Source organism: Delphinapterus leucas, chromosome 19 (assembly GCF_059928025.1).
Source record: "Delphinapterus leucas isolate spDelLeu-1000000601 "Yukka" chromosome 19, BTC_Dleu_Yukka2, whole genome shotgun sequence".
NCBI lineage: Eukaryota > Metazoa > Chordata > Mammalia > Artiodactyla > Monodontidae > Delphinapterus > Delphinapterus leucas.
Window position 1 is genome coordinate 53,111,982 of NC_143147.1, and position 19,767 is coordinate 53,131,748.

The following is a 19,767-nucleotide window of genomic DNA, read 5'->3' on the forward strand; positions in this document are numbered from 1 at the left end:
CTAGCCCAAGCCCATGCTTTGGCTTTAGGGATTCTTGTTTGTTTCTTTGTTTGTCTGGGGGTGGGTGTTTGGATGACTCCAGGGGGGTTTGAACTGAAACCTTTATCAAAATGGTTCACTTTGAGATTAGAAAATCTCAACAAAACACCATTTATGTAGCCGTTCTGTTTTTCTCTTTATGAGAGTGTTGGAATACATAGTAAAGAATTTAGAAAAAAACATAGCCAGAGGAAGAAAATGAAAATCATTTCCAGTTCTACCTCCCAGGAATAAGCAATGTAAATATATTGGTTTATATTCTCTCTTTCCTTCACAATTTAAATGAAAAAAAGATGTAGGAAAGTAGAAGTATTAGAAGTTATGGGTATTTGTATAATCTTAAGCTGGACATAAGATCCAGAAGCCATAAAAGAAAAAGTGACAAATTTCAAACTTCTCTGTAAAAGTCAAGAGGTAAACAACAAACTGGGCAAATACTTGCAATACATGAATCAGTAAATTTAAGATAATGAAATGAGTAGGCCATTCACAAAGAAAAAAATAAAGGTTTTTATATGAAAAGATGGTTAAATTTGAAATGAAAATTAAAGCAACATTTTTTTTTCCTAGATTGGCAGAGATTAAGATTTGGTAAATTGATGATGAGGGTCTTGAGAAACACACTCTCATACACTGTTCACTGGGTTAATTGATATTTTCTTTTTAGAGAGTAAGTTGACAATATATATAATCTCAAACGTGCATCTCCTCTTACCCAGCAAGCCTCCTTTCTTAAACTTTATCCTGTAGAAATACGTATTCAGTGAGCAAAAACAGATGTAGAAGAAAGTTCATTGCAGCATTGTCTGTAAAACTGAAGACCAGAATCACCAAAATGCCGTTGGTAGGGGGTTGGCCAGATATATTGTAGTCTGTGCACGCAGGGGACTCAGTTGTTGGAATGGGCAGGTCCATGTGACTGTGTGGAACGGTCTCTAAGACATAGTGTTTAAAGAAGAACAGTCAGTAAAATAATACTGTACGATCCAATTTGAGTTTTTGAAAATTGTGTGTGTGTTTGGAACTTGCATGAAAAAAGTCTGAAATTATATTTGCCTCTTCTCACCCTACCTCCCAAATTTAAGACTGTTCATGACAAGGATTATATTTGAGGGATGGGACTGTTGGGTTTTTTATCTTCTGTGTGTTTTGACATTTCTGCATCGTTTGAAATTTTACACTAAGCCACGTTTTGCCGTCAACCATCGTAAGACTAAGAAGAGGAGAAACCCTGTAGGAAGCACCTCCCTATCATACTGCTCGTCGTCAACCACTCCTTCTCCACTTGTACTTCAACAGCTGACCTCTCAGGAACCACACCGCTTCTTTGAGTTGTACCCCCTTAACTCTTGGACTTGAATGAATCAAAAGTGTTTATTAATATAATGGGCCTTTTCTCTCCCCAACTTTGTCTTGTTCAGATGAACTCTTTGCCAGCAGAGAGGATCCAGGAAATACAGAAGGCCATTGAACTTTTTTCAGTAGGTCAGGGACCTGCGAAAACCATGGAGGAGGCTAGCAAACGAAGCTACCAGTTCTGGGACACGCAGCCCGTCCCCAAACTGGGTATGTATTTGCTTTCTTCCCCAGGCGAAGGCAAAGGCAAAGGCAAGGGCGAGGGCGAGGGATGTGCCTCAGCCATGCTGAGGGTTCTACGCTGGATTTGTGAGGGAGGACGAGAGAGTTCTGTTGTTCCTTGGTGGCTGTTTTTAGAGGATAGTCTTTACAGTGCAGTTCAGAAAAGACTGTTGTTCAGGGACCTTATCATTTCACAGTAACACATACTGAGAACAAATAATGGTCCTTTTAGTCCGTCATCATCCAGTCTAAATCTACAAAGAAAACCAGGGCATTGGCACATGGTGAGTGGGGATGTGTGCTCATGGACCTGTCTTCCCACATAGATTTTATGGAGAGACTTGTTTATCTGGGCAAGTGTTTAATCTGGAGTGGGCCAGTCCCCAGCCTCTTCCCCTTGTCTCTCAGACAGTGCGTGCTTAATAGATGCAAAATAATTTGACATTCTGCTTAACAGTGATAGTTTAATTCCACCTGGAATACCATATGCAGGTTTGGTCGGCACCTCTTTAAAAAGCTATGATGAACTCTCAAAGGAGTGGGGCAAGCAGAAAATAAAAGGATTCTGGAAGAGACTGGTCGTAGCAGAGTTAGAGATGCCTGCTGAGACTGAGCCACAGCTCACCTTGACGGCTGACTTCAGAGGGTGTTACTGACAGAACGTTTTTGCAGTGGGTTGCATCATGCCCCTAGACCCATTGATAGCCCAGTTCCTATTTTCTATGTGACTGGGAAAGTAGGTATGTTGAAAAAAACGTGTGTTACCAACAAACATGAGTGACCTTCAGGCTGCCCATGTTACTGCTCCCCTCCAGTGACACAGTGAGATTTGACAGTGTGTTTGGTGGGGAAGAGCGGGGTGAGGGCAGAATGAAAGCCTGGTGAGGGGAGAGGGGCAGCTGTGCCCAAGGAGAGTCGTCTACTCCAGAATGTGCCCCTCTGGCCAGCAGGATGGACATTGCTTAAGAGCTTGTAGAAATGCAGAATCTCAAGCCCCAGACCTGCAGAATCAGAACGTGCAGGGGATTTGTGTCCACTCTGAAAGTTTGAGAAGCTCTGCTCTGGAGCAGATGCAGTTTGTAGACAGCTTAGTCCCAATCCAGAAGCAAGCTGAGACGTGCCCCCCAGAGGGTGCAAAGCAAGGCAGTGCCTGGGTGGTTGTGAGTCGTGAATCAGCAGCAGGCACCGTTCTAGAACCCTGCCCTCACCCATCCACCAGGTCTGTTGAGCTGTCCCGGTCAGCCAGGTCCCAGGCCACTGGCTAAGCCCTCCAGCAAGGCTTTGGGTCACAGCAATACTATTCTTAGGGTATTACAGGTAACGGGCCCCGGTGACCACTCCCCCACGAAGCAGCGGGAAGAATCGAGAGCCACACGCTCCACCTCTGAGTGAATTGCACGAAGAGGCATCCGGGGTGGGGGGCTGCTGTGCACCTTGGCTGTTTTCAGATGGGGTCTTAGTTTGATTTTATTTTTCGTTAAGAATTTGCAAATGGGTGACTTTGCTCCATTCTTCATAGACATGGAACCTGGTGAAGAGGCCAGTTGGGATTAATGGGCTTCTCTTCTGCTTTAGCTCATTTACTCTTTGATGTTTGCCTCAGTTTCTCCACCTGTATGTAGACAGTACTCCCGTTTTGTTCTCAGAAAGCTCGTGACAAAGCCACACTATTGCTCACAGGGACCTAGATGGCCTCGGGAAGGTGGAATGAGGCTGTTCTGTTTCTTCTCGATGTGCCTTCTGGGCAGTGTGTGGTGTGGGGCTCGGTGGAAGAGTGATCACTCCAAGCTTCTGGCCAGTCTGCCTTTCAGGTCCGCGGTCAGTCAGGTCCAAATAAAGGATTCCTTTGTGTCTGTGAGTCAGCCCATAGAAAGTACCACATTATAGGCATCAATTGGTCCACGTGGCTGAGGTGTCACCCCAGTTCTGCTTCTGACTGTCCTTAGGGTAGAGTGATTTATAGCTTCTTGCTTTAATTTTTTCCACTTAACTGGGGGCTAATAATTGTGAGACTCAAGCATATCAAGTGTACTGTGTTTGCAGCACTCCCCAACTTGTGGCGAGAGTTAGATTGTATTTCACTCAAAAGACTTAGAATTCTTTAGGAGTTTAAAATCATCTGGGGCTTCCCTGGTGGCGCAGTGGTTAAGAATCCTCCTGCCAATGCAGGGGACACGGGTTCAAGCCCTGGTCTGGGAAGACCCCACATGCCGCGGAGCAGCTAAGCCCGTGCGCCACAGCTACTGAGCCTGTGCTCCAGAGCTCATGAGCCACAACTACTGAGCCCGCGTGCCACAGCTACTGAAGCCTGCATGCCTAGAGCCCATGCTCCGCAGCAAGAGAAGCCACCGCAATGAGAAGCCTGCGCACCGCAACGAAGAGTAGCCCCTGCTCTCTGCAACTGGAGAATGCCTGCACGTAGCAACGAAGACCCAACGCAGCCACAAATAAATAAATAAGTGTATTTTTTAAAAAAAATCATCCTAAGCTCACCATTGCAAGGCCTGTAAACAGCCAGTGTCTTCAGCTGTATAACAGTTCTTTGTGCTCCCAGATCAACTTTTGATCTCCCTTTTCAGGCCATGTCCTTCTCCTTTTTCAGTCACCCCTTTTCCTGCGCTAGTGGGGGGATGAGGAATCCTTTTGCTTTGCCTGACCTTAGTGGGGTGGAATCTGGCCACTGTTAGATTAGTTTAAAAAGTAACTCTCCCGAAGAAAGGGAGAACCTTTCTAACCAACTCGTACTTGGTTGCCCTGGGCCCTGAGAGAGAAGCTTCCCCACTTTGTCCCTTGTCCTGCTCGTTTGGCTTAAGGTCTCCCAGATCTCACATTCTTTTCTCCCAAGTCCTTCACAGATGCACTGTGGCGCTTAGTTTTGGATCTCGGTGTCGGAAGGCAGAGAGAGCATTTGGGGGTAGAGTGTACAGAAAGAAACCCGTTGAAAGTCCAGGGTTTTCTTTCCGAGTTCCCAGCGTCCTCCTCAGCTGCTCGCTGGCTCATGGTGGCCTAGAGACAGTTGGCTGCATTCCTGCCATGCTCTGCGGAGCAGCCCGCGCCAACTCAGCCAGAGGCGCTCAGGAGCCATTGGAAGGTGGCAGGCAGGCCAGTCTCCACCGAGCAGCGCAGGCAGGAGCCCTGCGCCGCTCTCAGCTTTGCTGGCACCCCGGACCGCGAGTCTGTTCAAAGTGCTTCTGCTTTCTCAGTGTTTGCTCTAACTCTGCTTTGTCAGCTGTGTCTTGCAGATGGCACACAGCCTTGAGATAACCTGTGAGAGCTGGTTTGTCAACACGTAGATTAAGACTTACCAATTGAATATTGTATAAAAGTTCACTCAGTAATGTCACTTGACAAGCACTTATTGAGTACTCTTTGTAAAATTCAAATCTCAGGATGTCACTCCTCCCTCCCCTCCCCCTTAAAGACCCGTTCAGGATGTCCCACAGCCTTGAGGATGAAGTCCAGCCTCGGTAGTAGCTCGCAGGGTCCTCCACGATTGGTCCCCGCTCTCCTCTTCAGCCTCCTCTCCTAGTTTCCTTCCTTCCCCCCACTTCATCTCCAGGCCTTGACTGTGCTGTTCCCTCAGTGTACCCACCCTCCCTGCCCCACCCAGTCCACTCCTGCCTAATTCCTAATTATCCTTGAGATCACATCTTTAGATATTTCTTCTGAGAGGTCTTTCCTGACCCCTCCCCCTCCTACCATACTTCATTGTCGTGGACTCTCATTATACTGAGTGACAGGTGCCTGCTTGCTTGTCTCTTTGGTACCCATGATGATGAGGACCTACGTCCATTTCATTCGCCAGCTCCTGCCCCAGAGCTGGAGCATTCTAGGATTCTGTGAACACATGGTGAAGGCGCAAATGGAAATGCTTGGTGCATGCAGGACCTAGTAACCAGCCTAAATGAAATGATTTGGCCTTGAGACTATTGTCATGTAGTGGCAAAGACCACCAGTGTCTTGTCCATGAAATCATTTAGGGGAAAAAAATTGATAAAAAAGTTCTGAAGTTTAAAAATGTCTTTTGGAGGGCTTCCCTGGTGGCGCAGTGGTTAAGAATCCGCCTGCCCATGCAGGGGACATGGGTTCGAACCCTGGTCCGGGGAGATCCCACATGCCGCGAAGCAACCTAAGCCTGTGCACCACAGCTGCTGAGCTTGTGCTCTAGATCCCACGAGCCACAACTGCTGAGCCCGCGTGCCACAACTACTGAAGCCCGCGCACCTAGAGCCTGTGCTCTGCAACAAGAGAAGCCACTGCAACGAGAAGCCCGCACACCGCAACGAAGAGTAGCCCCTGCTCGCCGCAACTAGAGAAAGCTCGTGTGCAGCAATGAAGACCCAACACTACCATAGATAGATAAGTGAAAACGTCTTTTGCAAAGGGTATAAGTTCAAAACAAGATAGGGAAAATTGATTAGCACCTAGACTAGAGTAGAAATCCTTGGTACTTTCCAAGGGTCCAGCCCTTGGCTTGGTAGGCTCAAAAAGTTATACGTGGCAGGGAATTGAAAGTGGATTGACTTATATTAAACCAATTCACAAGGGCGGCTTTATGAATTAATCAAAAGGCCAATTTCTAAACCAGGGAAAAAAAATATATAACCGCTCTCCCAAGGAAACCTATTTGGGAGCAGCTTATAAATAAGAATTAGCTGGATTCTTCCCTGCTGTGTCCCCATTGTTGCCTGTACTTTGCAATTTGTGACCCTTAGCACGTTGGTAATGACTCATTTCTTGAATATTTCCCCAGAAGATGGTGCATCTTGTGAGGCCAGGGACCTTGTCTTTTCCCAGCTCTGTCCTGGTACGCCATGTCTGACTGGTGTTCAGTAAATGTGCCGGGCGAGAGTTAGATGGTCAGTCCTGATGGTGTCGTGCTCAGCTCATGGCTGGATGCAGCCGTTGCAGCTACACCTGCCCCACAGATCCGTCACTGGGAGGGTCCACAGCTTCCTGTTACACGTTAGAATGGTGTGTTTGGGCCAGGAGTCCGAATGTCAGTAAAAGCATGAACTGAGTGCCTAGAATGTACAGAGCCTTGTGCTGGGAGCCGTGTACTGAGTGGTCCCCTGAAAAGACTGTTTTCAAAATGTACTAAACATTTCATTCTTCTAAGTTGTGAACATGAATGAGCTCTGAATTGTAGACTCTGCCAGGGCCAAATAATTCCAGGGGCCAAAGTTAAGTGGCTGATTTGTCTGAGTTTATCAGATAGGTCTGATTTGGCTGGGGTTGGGAATCAGGGCTGTGTCTTCTCAGCACCCCCCTCACTTCCTATGTACGCCACAGGGGAAGGGTGTCTGTCCCGGGTGGAGATGTCCCGTCAGAGGGTAACTTCCCAGCAGCGTGGTGTAGACTCAGTGATTCAGCCTGAAGGCGCTCACAGGGCTCTGTAAACACCGAGGGCCTGAGCTGGCAGCGGCAGTTAACTGGCCAACGTTGTTCAAAGCCAAGGCTGGCGGGGCCCAGAGTGAGCCTGGCGCCTGGACGCCATTGTCTAGCTCAGGAATAGGCCCAGTACGTTGTTGTTGCTGTTGACACAAAAGCGGCCTTGTTGCGGCTCCTTACAAATCCATCCAGGTCGATGGGCCTGGGCCAGGGCCATGACAGCACTCTACACCAACCAGGAGGCAGGGAGCCAAACTAGTCAAGATAAATGTTTGTCATTCAGGAACCAAAGGGAGATTTAAAAGAATGTCCAAGAAACCAACCACCTTGGATCCCACTGATTGTTCTTAAGTTTGGCCATGAATTGGCCCTCAGCTAGGGGCCAAGGGTAGCTGGAGAGATGGTCTGCAGTTGCCAAGAACAGAGTGTTCTTGAGATGGAGGGCTCCTAGGGATAGGAGGAATTTGCTGAGGTCAGTCTTTGAGCTGAGCCCCTTGCTTCCCTAGGAGGCCGAGGGTGAGGCTTATGGCTATGCTCTTCTTCCAGGGGAAGTCGTGAACACACATGGTCCCGTGGAACCTGACAAAGACAGCATCCGCCAGGAGCCCTACACGCTGCCCCAGGACTTCGCCTGGGATGCCTTGGACCTGGGGGACCGTGGTGTGGTGAGTAGGCCTGGGTGGGCCAGGAGTGTGGACCGGCTGCCACTTTCACGAACAGGCCTGCAGTCACATCGACATGGCTTCTACTCAGGCCTTCCTCAAGGGCTGTCTTAAGAGCTGAGCCAAGCAGGTCTGAGCAGAGCCCCCATCCGTTGCCCCTGGGGTCTGCCCACGACTCCACATAAATAGCTCTTGGCTTCTCTGGCAGGTTGAGAGTTAACCCCTGCCACTCCCCAAGGCAGATACCTTTTCTTCATGCTTTCATTTTTCTTGTTCATCCATTTATTCAGTCCCTTGTCTTAACAATGGAGTGGTTGGTTAGTTGGATGACATTCTTGGTCTGCCCCTTCATGTACTTAAGTCTGCCACTCTACCCTTGGTGGCTCAGTTTCCTATTAAGCACTAGGGTGCTTGTTCCAGGAGTCCCTGCCATGAAAAGGATGTGTGAGATTAAACATAATTTTTGGTAGTTTGCCTTGTCCTGAAAGGCTTGGAGCCCCAGGGTACTGGAGTTCGTCCCCGCGCCTGGCAGGATACCCCTAAGGCAGCTCCTCCTCTCCGCAGCTGAAAGAGCTCTACACCCTCCTGAATGAGAATTATGTGGAAGATGATGACAACATGTTCCGATTTGATTATTCTCCCGAATTTCTTTTGTGGTGAGTTGTAAGGGCTTTCTTGTTAAGGTTCCAGAGCCAGGCATAGAGCAGAACAACGACAGGGCAGCAGATTTTTCATCCCTGCTAAGAGCCATCCTTTTAATGACAAATTAGTATGCGATTTTTGAGTTTCTGCATCTGAAGGAGACTTGCTTCTCGTGGAGCTTAGAATCGAAACCTTATTTAAGACAGAATGACTGGGCGAGGGATTCCTTTATGGAATTGGCACCCAGAAGAAAAGATCGTCTATTGTGTAGTGACTTTACGTAAGAAGGGAGGGAGGGATGAGACCTGCTAAGATTTAAAAGAAAAGAGGTCGTTTTCTATCCATTTCCTGAGCATGCTCAGTTGTATGAAAATGACCTCGCCTGGCTGGGCCACCCACCCTCCCGGGCCTCGTTTAATATCCGGGAAGGTAGAGAGGCATGAGGCCAGCACGGTGGGGGCCTGCCTGAAAGGGGAGGGAAAGGAAGACTGGCCAAGCGGAAAGAGAGGAGGTGATGGTGCTTTGGGGAGGTGGAGCCCAGAGCTCCAGAGGCTCCACAGTCAGCTCCCGACCATGGGACCCACTGGACTCGAAGCCAGGGAGGCCGGTGCTCCGGCTCAGGCTGTCAGAGTAAGTGAGCACAAAGAAACCGGATCAGTATGAAATCTTCACTGTGACAGCCCTGGGTTGGATGAGCAAGTAGGCCAAGTGGGCTGAGCAGAAAGAAAGAGCTGTGGCTCGATCCCATTGGTGTCCAGGAGGGTTTGGCCCTAAAGAGAATTAGGAGAATTGAGCTGTTCACCCCTACTCAGGGAGGTGGTAGCACGAGCTTAGAACCAGACTCGGCGGTGGAGCCCAGACAGTCCCCCAAGGCCGCTGGCGAGCAGCACCACGGCTACAGCCCCCGTCTCTCCTCTAGGGCTCTCCGGCCGCCTGGCTGGCTCCCCCAGTGGCACTGTGGGGTTCGAGTGGTCTCGAGTCGGAAACTGGTTGGGTTCATCAGCGCCATCCCGGCAAACATCCATATCTATGACACGTAAGCGCCAGCGCCACCCCACCCCCCGCATCCTCACCATCCTGCTTGGTCTGGGAAGGTGGGGGGGAAACACGCACATACTTTCCGTAGAAGAAAGAGGGAAGTTCCCACGAAGGGAGGGAACTTGGGTCATGGGAATAGAAATTCATCATAGGAACCACCTGTCTGGCTCTGAATTGTTGCTGGTGCTCTTGTCTGTGACCTGGGCTGGAAGGAGTCCACCCTGAGGGCCGGTGCACTCCTTGACCAGCAGTTCAGCATTCGCATTTGTGCCACTCACGGATTGACACACTCAAGCTGCCGCTTCAGAAGTGGCGGGTGTGACTCACCACCACACTGTCACGGGGCCTTCAAGCTCTGCTCTTCATTTTCCCTGGAAATGTCAGAACCATCTACCACAGCCTTCTGGGCTTAGAGGCTGTGGATTCTTGGGGGAGTCAGAACCCCTGAAATCGTAGAATAACCCTTGACTTACTCTGTGGGGTTCCTGACGGCTAAAGGTGGGACGCCGCCAGCCTACTATTGGGGCTTCACCAGGGAGATGCCGTGGTGCCTTAAATAAAGGAGTTTGCTTGAGTCCCACTTACCTTTGGAGGTAGAGTCCTTAGAGAGTGGGCCCCTTGCCTGGTGCAGCGGAGCAGGGCAGTGGGAGGGCGTCCGAGCCCCGACTGCTGAGTGCAGGCAGAGGCAGAACACAAGCCTGTGCTGAGGGCCCCGGTCTCTGCAGGGCGCTCCATGTGCTGGACAGGATTGCCTTGCCTGTTAAAAGCCCTGTCCCTGGGTTTTTTCCTTCCTCTTCAGAGAGAAGAAGATGGTAGAGATCAACTTCTTGTGTGTCCACAAGAAGCTGCGTTCCAAGAGGGTGGCTCCAGTCCTGATCCGTGAGATAACCCGGCGGGTGCACCTGGAGGGCATCTTCCAAGCTGTTTACACTGCCGGGGTCGTATTACCAAAGCCTGTTGGCACTTGCAGGTAAAAAAATCTCTTCTTTGCAAGGTCCTAGAAACGGCGACATGCCCGCTCTAGTTTGAGGAGCTTGTGTCACTGTGAGTCACAGTTCTGCCCCTCAGCGTGTGCCCTAGAGCATCTCGCTGCTCTGGTGTCTGATAAGGTGGGTGGTGGTCCCCACAGGAGCCGGGTGGGGCACACAGGGGAGTGACTGGGAGGCTGTAGGAACAGCAGCCTGCACAGTGCGTGCCCTGCCCAAAGGGGTTAGGCTTTCTTAGGTCCCCCTAATTCCTTCCATTTGGAAATGGTGGGGGGCAGTCTGCTGGGGTTTTGTTCTCGTTTTTAAGGATGAGGCCAAATCTGGATTTTTATGGTAAATGTCCTAAAGTTTTAAATGGTTGGCTCAATTTTGTTTTGAATATTATGTGGGCCGAAGAGAGCATGTCTGATCCCTGTGTGCACCAAGCACAACCTCTGCCTTCGAAAGTTCTTTGAAACAATTGAATACTCTGCCTTAAGAACTTCAAAAGTGAAAACACCAGACAAATGCTGGAAAGGAAGAGGCAGAGGCTAAACATTCAGAGAACTAGAAGTCTTTTCCATTGACTTGATTCCAGGAGTGGTGATCGCTGTTCCCAGACAAATACTGTTACAGAGGAGTGGCTTGTGAACTTGACAAAGAAAATATAGGAAGCACTGTGGCCACTCTGCACTCACTGTGGGGAGGTTGGAGATCTGGGGCGACGCCACTGGCTCAAGTGGGGCCCGACGGCTCTCTTACGCCACCTGCCGGCCATCTTGAGATCCCCGTGCAATTGTCCTTTTTTTTTTTTTTTAATATTTATTTATTTGGTTGTGCTGGTTCTTAGTTGCGGCACGTGCGCTCCTTAGTTGCGGCATGCGAACTGTTAGTTGCAGCGTGCATGTGGGATCTAGTTCCCTGACCAGGGATCAAACGCAGGCCCCCTGCATCGGGAGCGCGGAGTCTTAACCACTGTGCCGCCAGGGAAGTCCCGCCGTTGTCCTTTTAATGAGACTTGCCATAGTCCTCTGAGGACAGGACATTGTGTCCCCACAGGTACTGGCATCGGTCCCTAAACCCACGGAAGCTGATTGAAGTGAAGTTCTCCCACTTGAGCAGAAATATGACCATGCAACGCACCATGAAGCTCTACCGACTTCCAGAGGCCAGTGGTGCTTCGGGGCCCTGGGCGGGGGCAGGAGGGAGGCCAAGGAGAGCCTCGCCCTCAGCAGGAAAGGAGTGGGGCCTGGGGGGGGTGGAGGGGGCTCTTACCAGAAAAGCAACTCAACCCGTAGTTTCCGGGTTCCTAGCCTTTCCATCCTGTCGTTCTGTTATCTGTAGCAAGGTTTTTATTTTAGTTGGGCTTCCTCTGTTCTCCTGAGCCTACACCTGGGCTAGCTTCTCTGCCATCTGTTGGCAGACTCAGAGAGCACCTATTCCGTGGAATTTTAGCCTAAGTGAAGCATAATGGAGAGAGGAATCCACTCACTGGTATGCAGCACATCCCAGGACCCAGCGGAAATGAGCCACAGAGCATCTGCTGCTCCCTCTGCCGAGTCAGGTGGAGGAGAGGTGGCTTGAGTTTGTGAGGGGAGCCCAGATTTCCAGCCCCAATCCTCCCGCCCAGATTTTGCCGCCAAAGGACTAGGCAGCCTGCAGTGAGCTGGTTTTCTCCTCTGGGCCTCGGTTTGCCTAGTTGGCCAGTGAGACAGACGCTCCTTGTTCTCCTGTTGTGCCTGTCTTCAGGAGCCTAATGGATCTTAAAATCCCTTCTCTTCCCTCAGAGCCCTTCCGGGCGGTGTCAGCACAGTTATTGGATGCCTGCTGATCAGAGGGCTGCCCGCCTGGGCTCATCAGCCACCAAACTGGATTAGTCGCCCTGGGGTTGGGCTGATCCACCCCTGGATTGGGGTCATTAGTGCCCTGCTTTGAGAGCCCGCTGCAGCATAGTTAGGCACTGCCCAGGAAGCCAGATTAGGGAGCCATGACGAGTGTCCCCTTGGGCCACTGGAGAGCGTTCTTAAAGTGTAGCAGCTGGAAGAATGTCTTTGGATCTCCCCACCTGTGGGTGAGAACCCCAGCATGGCTGCTTTTTCAGTCCAGGATTTGAGGTGTCATTTTGGGAGCTACCATGTAGAAACAAGGTCACTAAGTGTTCCCTAGAGACATCAGGATTAGCAAGGAATTATGGCAGCTAGAGGTCCTGGAACTGCAGTTTTAAATTTATTTATTTACTTATTTTTGGCTGCTTTGGGTCTTCGTTGCTGTGCTCAGGCTTTCTTTAGTTGTGGCTAGCTGGGGCTACTGTTCGTTGCAGTGCGCAGGCTTCTCATTGCAGTGGCTTCTCCTGTTGCAGAGCACGGGCTCTAGGTGCACGGGCTTCAGTAGTTGTGGTGCCAGGGCTCAGTAGTTGTGGCACACGGGCTTAGTTGCTCCGTGGCATGTGGGATCTTTCCAGACCAGGGCTCGAACCCATGTCCCCTGCATTGGCAGGCGGATGCTTAACCACTGTGCCACCAGGGAAGTCCCCTGGAACTGCAGGGTTTGTTTTGTTTTTTTGCGGTATGCGGGCCTCTCACTGTTGTGGCCTCTCCCGTTGTGGAGCACAGGCTCCGGACGCGCAGGCTCAGCGGCCATGGCTCACGTGCCTAGCCGCTCCGCCGCGTGTGGGATCTTCCCGGACCGGGGCACGAACCCATGTCCCCTGCATTGGCAGGCGGACTCTCAACCACTGCGCCACCAGGGAAGCCCGGAACTGCAGTTTAAAAGCAATTCCTGTCCCCAATAAAGATGTTAAAAAAAAAAAAAAAAGGCAATTCCTGTACACCTGAAACTAACACAACATTGTTAATCAAATATACTCTGATACAAAATTAAAAAAAAAAAAAAAAAAAGCAGCAGCAATTCCTGCATTAGGAAGCAGTTGTGTCAGGCAGTGACTGAGGTATATAAACTAACTCTACCCTGATTTCAGATTCGGCTGACCCCACCTTTGTGTATTAAGCCTTTGGGAATGTTCCCTCAGCCCCAGTATTTACTCCGGAGCATCACATGGGTTCATTCCACTGAAGCATTTTCTAAGGAGAAGCAGCTGTGGGGTGGGATTCTGGCATGAGAGTAAATCCTGGGAGTTCTGTGCTTTTCTTCTGAATTTTACTTGCAGCAGTGTCCTGCCAGGGGCAGTACTGGGGTAGTGGTGTCCAAGTGGATAGGCAAGGCGGGCATCCAGTGTAGGCTCTGCCAGGCCCGGGCTTCCATGTTGCCTGTGGCTGGGAGGCTGTCTGTGAAGTGCTCTAAGTCTATAGGAGAGTGAGCGGTGTAGGAAGAGATGAGCTGCAGTTCAGTGGGAAAAGGTTGTGAGGCTCGGAGGAGAGGGGCCAAGAAAGGCTTTACTGAGGCCCAGGCGTAGCACCGGGCTGGGCCTACCCCAGCACATACATGGGGTGGTCAGGGTTTCTCCGTCATGGCACCATTGACATTTTGGGTTGGGTAATTTTTTTTTTTTTTTTAATAAATAAATAAATTTATTTATTTATTTTTGGCTGCGTTGGGTTTTCGTTGCTGCATGCGGGCTTTCTTTAGTTGCAGCGAGCAGGGGCTACTCTTCATTGCGGTGCGCAGGCTTCTCATTGCGGTGGCTTCTCTTGCTGTGGTGCACGGGCTCTAGGTGCGTGGGCTTCAGTAGTTGTGGCTCACGGGCTCCAGAGCGCAGGCTCGGTAGTCGTGGCCCACGGGCTCCAGAGCGCAGGCTCGGTAGTCGTGGCCCACGGGCTCGGCTGCTTCGCGGCATGTGGGATCTTCCCGCACCAGGGCTCGAACCCGTGTCCCCTGCATTGGTAGGCAGATTCTTAACCACTGCGCCACCAGGGAAGTCCCTGGGTTGGGTAATTCTTCATCACGGAGACCGTCCTGTGCGTTGTAGGATGTTTAGCAGCATCCCTGGCTTCTACCCACTAGATGCCATAGCACCCCTCCCTCTAGTTGTGACAACCAAAAATGTCTCTGAATATTGTCAAATGTCCCCTGGGGACAAAATTGCTCCTGTTGAGAGCCACTGGGCTAGAGAGACAGAAGATCACAGCCAGAACAGCCACTGGTCCCGAGGGTGGAAGGTCTTGTGTTCTGTGTTAGGGAGTTTGGAACAGGGAGGGGTGTGACGGGCTGTGTTTTCTTAGGAAGCCGGCCTGGGCCACGTGGATAAGAGATTGACGCAGCCTTAGTCAAGGATGGCAGCCTTAACCACGAGGGAAAGGGCCAAAGACACTGCAGGGGCAGGACTTGTGCCGGAGTGGATGTGGACAGTGGGTGAGAGGGAGCTGCCTGGGATAACTGAGGAGTCTCTCTTGAGGGCCTGGGTGGATAGACTCAGGGTCGGGGTAGGAAGGGAGACAGTGTGAGGTTTTTGGTTCATGTAGGACTTGAGAGGGAGCCAAGGTGCTCACGGTCAGCACATCTGATGCTCTCTGGTTCTTTCTTCCAGACTCCCAAGACAGCTGGGCTGCGACCAATGGAAAAAAAGGACATTGCAGTAGTGCACAAGCTCCTCACCCAGTACCTGAAGCAGTTTCACCTCACGCCAGTCATGAGCCAAGAGGAGGTGGAACACTGGTTCTACCCCCAGGAGAATATCATCGACACTTTTGTGGTGGAGGTGAGTGGGGGGGGGTGTTCTGGGCCTCTGCCCCGTTGGCGGGGAGGCGTCCTCCCTAAGTGGCTGGAGTCCCCAGCCTCGGTGACTGAAGAGCGATTGATGGGAGTGTTGGCACCCTAGACTTCCTTGACCATCCGTGCTTGGTCCCCACTAAAGACAGGAAGTTGTAGCTTGCGTTGGCTAAGATGAGCCCTTGGGGACCTGGTGTGAGCCCTTCCTCTCCCCCTCCCCCACCCCCACTGGTGACTCCCAGTAGAGAGAGCTGAGCCCCTCTCGGTCAGGTGAGCCTTCGACTCCCTGGCCTGTCCCCACTTGGTCTGGTGCCGGCCAGGTGTGCTGGGTCCTGGGAGCTGTGAGAAGACCCTGGCACCACAGGCGGGGAAGGATCATGGCAGGTTCAGCCCATAGCCCCCCCTGGATTTTCCTTCCAGCTCTGTCCTCAAGTTGCCCCAGCCATGTGTTTTCTCCTCCGTGCATATCCTGTTTCAGTTTCCACCCATTCATCTAGAGCGGCAGAGCTGCCTGAGGGTGGTGGAGTGCAGTAGAAAACATTTTATTCCCAGGTTGCAGGAACCCTGTGCCCATGTGACACTGCCTTCTTCCTATTGTCTGCCCTTCAGAATGCAAACGGTGAGGTGACCGATTTCCTGAGCTTTTATACACTTCCGTCCACCATCATGAATCACCCGACCCACAAGAGTCTAAAGGCTGCTTATTCTTTCTACAACGTTCACACCCAGACCCCTCTTCTAGACCTCATGAGCGACGCCCTCGTTCTCGCCAAAATGGTGAGCAGCAGATCAGAGGGAAGGGGCCGTGGGGCGGTGGTGAGCACAGCTTGCAGGTAGCTGCCCACAGGCTGGGGGCTTTGAGGCCTCCTCCCCCTCGTGCTCCACCAGCCTAGCACTTTTCAGCCAGCAGCTCAAAACTAGGAAGGAGCAAGGAGCGCCTACACTAAGTGAAGGCATTGAACTCCTTCTGATTTATTTCAGTGAGTTTTGTTCTCACGGTAGGCACTGCCAAGGAGCCTGAATAGCCAGGCCTGCTCGGGGAGTAGAGGTGTTCTCCTTACCACCTCCCCAGTGTGGGAATGGGGAGATTGGTGTCTGTTGTGGTGAGTCATTGGAGCGGCTGACAGTAGAGCATGGGGGCAGGGGCCTGGGCTTCTCTTACACTGGAGAGGTCTCCAGGCAGTCCTGCCCCATGGGTTCTGCCTGCGCCTGGCCCAGCCCACTGTGTGCCAGCTGAACAATGACAGGCCAGTCGCTGCCCTGGGAGAGCTTCTGATCAAGTTGGTGAGATTTAGGAAGTGTCTGTTGCAGCCTCAAAGCAGCATATCAAATGTCGTAAAATCCCTCGGTGCACAGAGGCCTCGGAGTTGGAATGCCAGGGAGTGAGGGAGCAGTGCAAATGCCCAGTGGCTCATGGGAGTCAGCTTTTCAGAGGAAAAGGTTCAGGGCTTGGTCTCCAGAGAGGGCTGTGGAAATTACGAGAGTGTTTCAGGGAAGTGTAACAAGGAACAGTGGGAGCGGTGGCCTGGACACTGAGTACACAGGTGTGTACGGAGGCGCACGCCGAGGAGAGGCCGGGCAGGGTGCTCAGAGCATCGTAAGAACCACCCCCAGGGAGCGGGGTGCTGGCCGCAGTCTGGATGTAACATGGAAGCAGCAGGAGCTTCTGAAGGAAGATTGCTCCCCTGGCCGCCTGTGGATGGTTTTGATATGATAGAAAAGGGCAGGAAGGTGAGGTAGCTTTCACCTGTCTTCACCTGTTCTTGTCTCTCCCTGCTGCCATGCAGAAAGGGTTTGACGTATTCAATGCACTGGATCTCATGGAGAACAAAACCTTCCTGGAGAAGCTCAAGTTTGGCATAGGGGACGGCAACCTACAGTATTACCTTTACAATTGGAAGTGCCCCAGCATGGGGGCAGAGAAGGTACGTACGCGCTAGGTGCCGCCTCCCACCGAGCTCCCTCGCGGTCAGGCCCACGGCTGGGCCTGTGTGGGTCAGGGAATTGGCGTCTCCAACGGAACCAGGACCTCGGGTCTGGGATCCAGCATCAGTCTGGACCCTTGAAAAGTCCCTCCCTCTGGTGGCCAGACTAGGAGGGTGATGTGAGGGTGGCAGAGGGCGTGGGCCCTAGAGCCGCGCAGAAGCAGGAAGGTTGTCTCCAGCCTCTCCTCCCACCCGGTGAGCTGCCGCATCCAACTGGGGGCAGGGCTTCAGGACCGTCCCAGGACACTGTGCGAGTCGCGTGCCCCCGGTCAGGCAGGAAGGGAGAGTCTGAGGCCCTGAGCGGGTTTTCCTCTGCTGGGCTGCTGCCCTTATCCCAGCGTGGCCCTCCCTCCTCCGCCAGCTCCAGAAGGCGGCTCAGGGCCATGGGGGTAGCTGGCGTTTACCGGATGACTGACAGGTGAGGGCAGCCTTGTGCCCAGTAGTCCTCAGGCTGCCACAGCTGCTTTCATTAAAAGATCTGGTGTATAAAGCATCGGAGGAGGTCGGGTGAGAGCCCCGGGCGCGCTGTGAGCCTGCTCACTGAGCACGGTGGCGCTCTGCAGGCTCCACCGGCCATTGGGACTGCAGGACTGGGCGGGGGAGTGGGAGAGGCTTTGGACAGCTGCCACCTCAACTCTGCCTCTCCCCCCTTGGCTCTCCTAGGTTGGGCTGGTGTTACAGTAACCAGTTGCCGGTGAGATTCTGGATAAAGCCACTGAGAATTCAAACCAGGAAATGGAGCCCCACCACTTGTTGGTCCAGTTTTCACAAACGTGAGAGAATCCCTGGCAAAGGGACCAGAACTGAACTGGCTTTACAAACCGCCACTGGACTTGGTGACTGTATTGCAGTGGCGCAGGCTGCGTGGTGTCACCTCTGGCCGTGTCTCTGGTGTCCTTGTTTTCGTTATGCAGCCGTGACCGAGGGAGTGTAACTGCTGAAGACTAGCTCGCGATTGGTGCATCGTGGAGTTAACGGGTGGATAATAAACGTATATATATATTATATATATATATAAAGATTTTAAATATCTTTCATGTTCCAAATGTACAAGGGTGTTTGGTCTCTAATGAAAAACTGAATCCAGATCATTCCTCAAAATTAGAATCTCAGGCCAGTGCCAGACAAACGTTGGTACAGTGAATTGTTTCCTTCTGAAAGCAGGCATTGACTTTTCTTGGGGGAGCAGGAGAAAGAGGATGTGGGGAATATTATCCAGTTCCCCTCTGAATCAGCTGGAATACTGCTTCGAGAAGGCGGGCTGGGGTGGAAGGGCTGTGCAAGCTTTGGGGAGAGCTCGGCTCTCTTAGAACGGCAGGTGGAGTCCTGGCTGGGGCTGACTCAACTCGGAGCTTTTCCTGCAGGGGCCGCGCCTTTTCTGCATCCTGAACCTGGGCAGCGGGGATGAGCTGTGGAAGCGGGTTTCATGAATCAAGTCCCTCTTGCAATCCTCTTGGCCTGCTCCCTGTAGGAAGTCATCCTGCCAACTGAGTTTTAAATCAGGGCTCATTAGCCAGCTGTTGCCAACCGTTATGTTACGGGGATCAGTCCCCTGTGAGATGATGTTTTTACACTGCCTGGGGTGACTGGCAGTTTGAAGGGGACCTTTGACCTCCTTGTAGCATCTGGATCGTTGTGGAGACCACATCAGCGCAAATCCTGCTTAGCTCATCTTAGAGCAAAGAGCCAGGAGGACCCTGATGCCCCCGGGGTGGTTGGGCAAGGATGGCGTGGGGCCGATGATACCCAGACCTCCAGCCACCAGCCCTTGGCCTGTGCCTTCCAACCCATTAGCCATCTCTCATGCTCCTTTCCAAGACACACAGCCCGCGAGTAGCGGCAAGGAGTGGTGGCTAGACGCTGATCTGGACTTGGCGACAGAAATGATTTCCCGTTGTCGTTGTCTGAGTCTGATTTTCACTGATGGTGTTTTGTGGATTTTTGTGGTGGTGATGGTTGCTGATGCTGCCGGTGGCCCCCAGAATAATGGAGCCTCTGGTCGCATGGCTGTCGTGTAGGCATTCCTCAGTTGTGCTCAGCCAAGTGGCTCGGGGAGGATTGGGCTGTGAATTGTCAGCAGCAACCCATGTCCAGGCTTGTTTGTAAGTTTTGCTCTAGGAGGAAGTAAATGGTGTGGGGTGGGGTGCTTTCACCTGGCTGCTTTCACCTCTCAGCTACTTGTAGAGGGAAGGAAGCCTTAGCTCGCAGGCCTGTAGGGCTGTGTTGCAGGCTGTGGGTTTTGGTGAGATATGCCAGAGGCTGATTCTGCAGGGTCCCCAGAGCTGGAGGGAATCGTGTGCTTGGGATGGGGCTGTTCTGCCCCTGCACACGCAGGGGTGCTGCCAGCTTCCCGCAGATGGCTGCTGGAGCCAGCAACTCCACTGATTGGCTTTTCATCAGAGGCCTCTAGGGGCCTCCCTTCTCCTTGTCATCCCTGTGCTGCAAACTGCAGGCAGTGATCATGGCTGACCTTTGACTCCTTGACTCTGAGATGCCCAGACCAAAGAAGCTGCTGTTCTTAGCAAGGTGTGCACTGCATTCCACGGACGGTGGGAGTCGGAGAGGCAGGGCTCGCGCCACAGCCATCGGACACACAGCACCCCAAGGCCCAGAGCAGCTCGCCCTGTGCAGGCTTCTAAGGATGTCAAAGAACAGAGTGCCCAACTCTCCCACCTTGGGCAGGACCTGGAACTTGGAAAAGCTCCCTGTCACAGGCTTGGTCAGCTCGGGGCCAGGTCCCAGCCTGAGCTGCCTCTGAAATTTGAGGTGCACGACAGCACCGGGAGTGAGCTTTGCCTTGGT

At 52.0% G+C, this 19,767-nt stretch overlaps 1 protein-coding gene across 1 annotated transcript in view; it reads left to right on the top strand.

The window, feature by feature from the left end:
- Positions 1-17,998, top strand: part of NMT1 (N-myristoyltransferase 1) — a 30,591-nt gene extending 12,593 nt beyond the window's left edge. The window contains exons 3-12 of the mRNA XM_022565124.3: positions 1,461-1,605; positions 7,555-7,673; positions 8,235-8,326; positions 9,232-9,348; positions 10,150-10,320; positions 11,375-11,483; positions 14,799-14,969; positions 15,590-15,757; positions 16,768-16,905; positions 17,629-17,998. Coding sequence (XP_022420832.1) covers positions 1,461-1,605; positions 7,555-7,673; positions 8,235-8,326; positions 9,232-9,348; positions 10,150-10,320; positions 11,375-11,483; positions 14,799-14,969; positions 15,590-15,757; positions 16,768-16,905; positions 17,629-17,649 — 1,251 coding nt within the window. The 3' untranslated portion in view covers positions 17,650-17,998. The remainder of the gene's footprint in view (positions 1-1,460; positions 1,606-7,554; positions 7,674-8,234; positions 8,327-9,231; positions 9,349-10,149; positions 10,321-11,374; positions 11,484-14,798; positions 14,970-15,589; positions 15,758-16,767; positions 16,906-17,628) is intronic.
- The last annotated feature ends 1,769 nt before the right edge of the window (positions 17,999-19,767 follow it).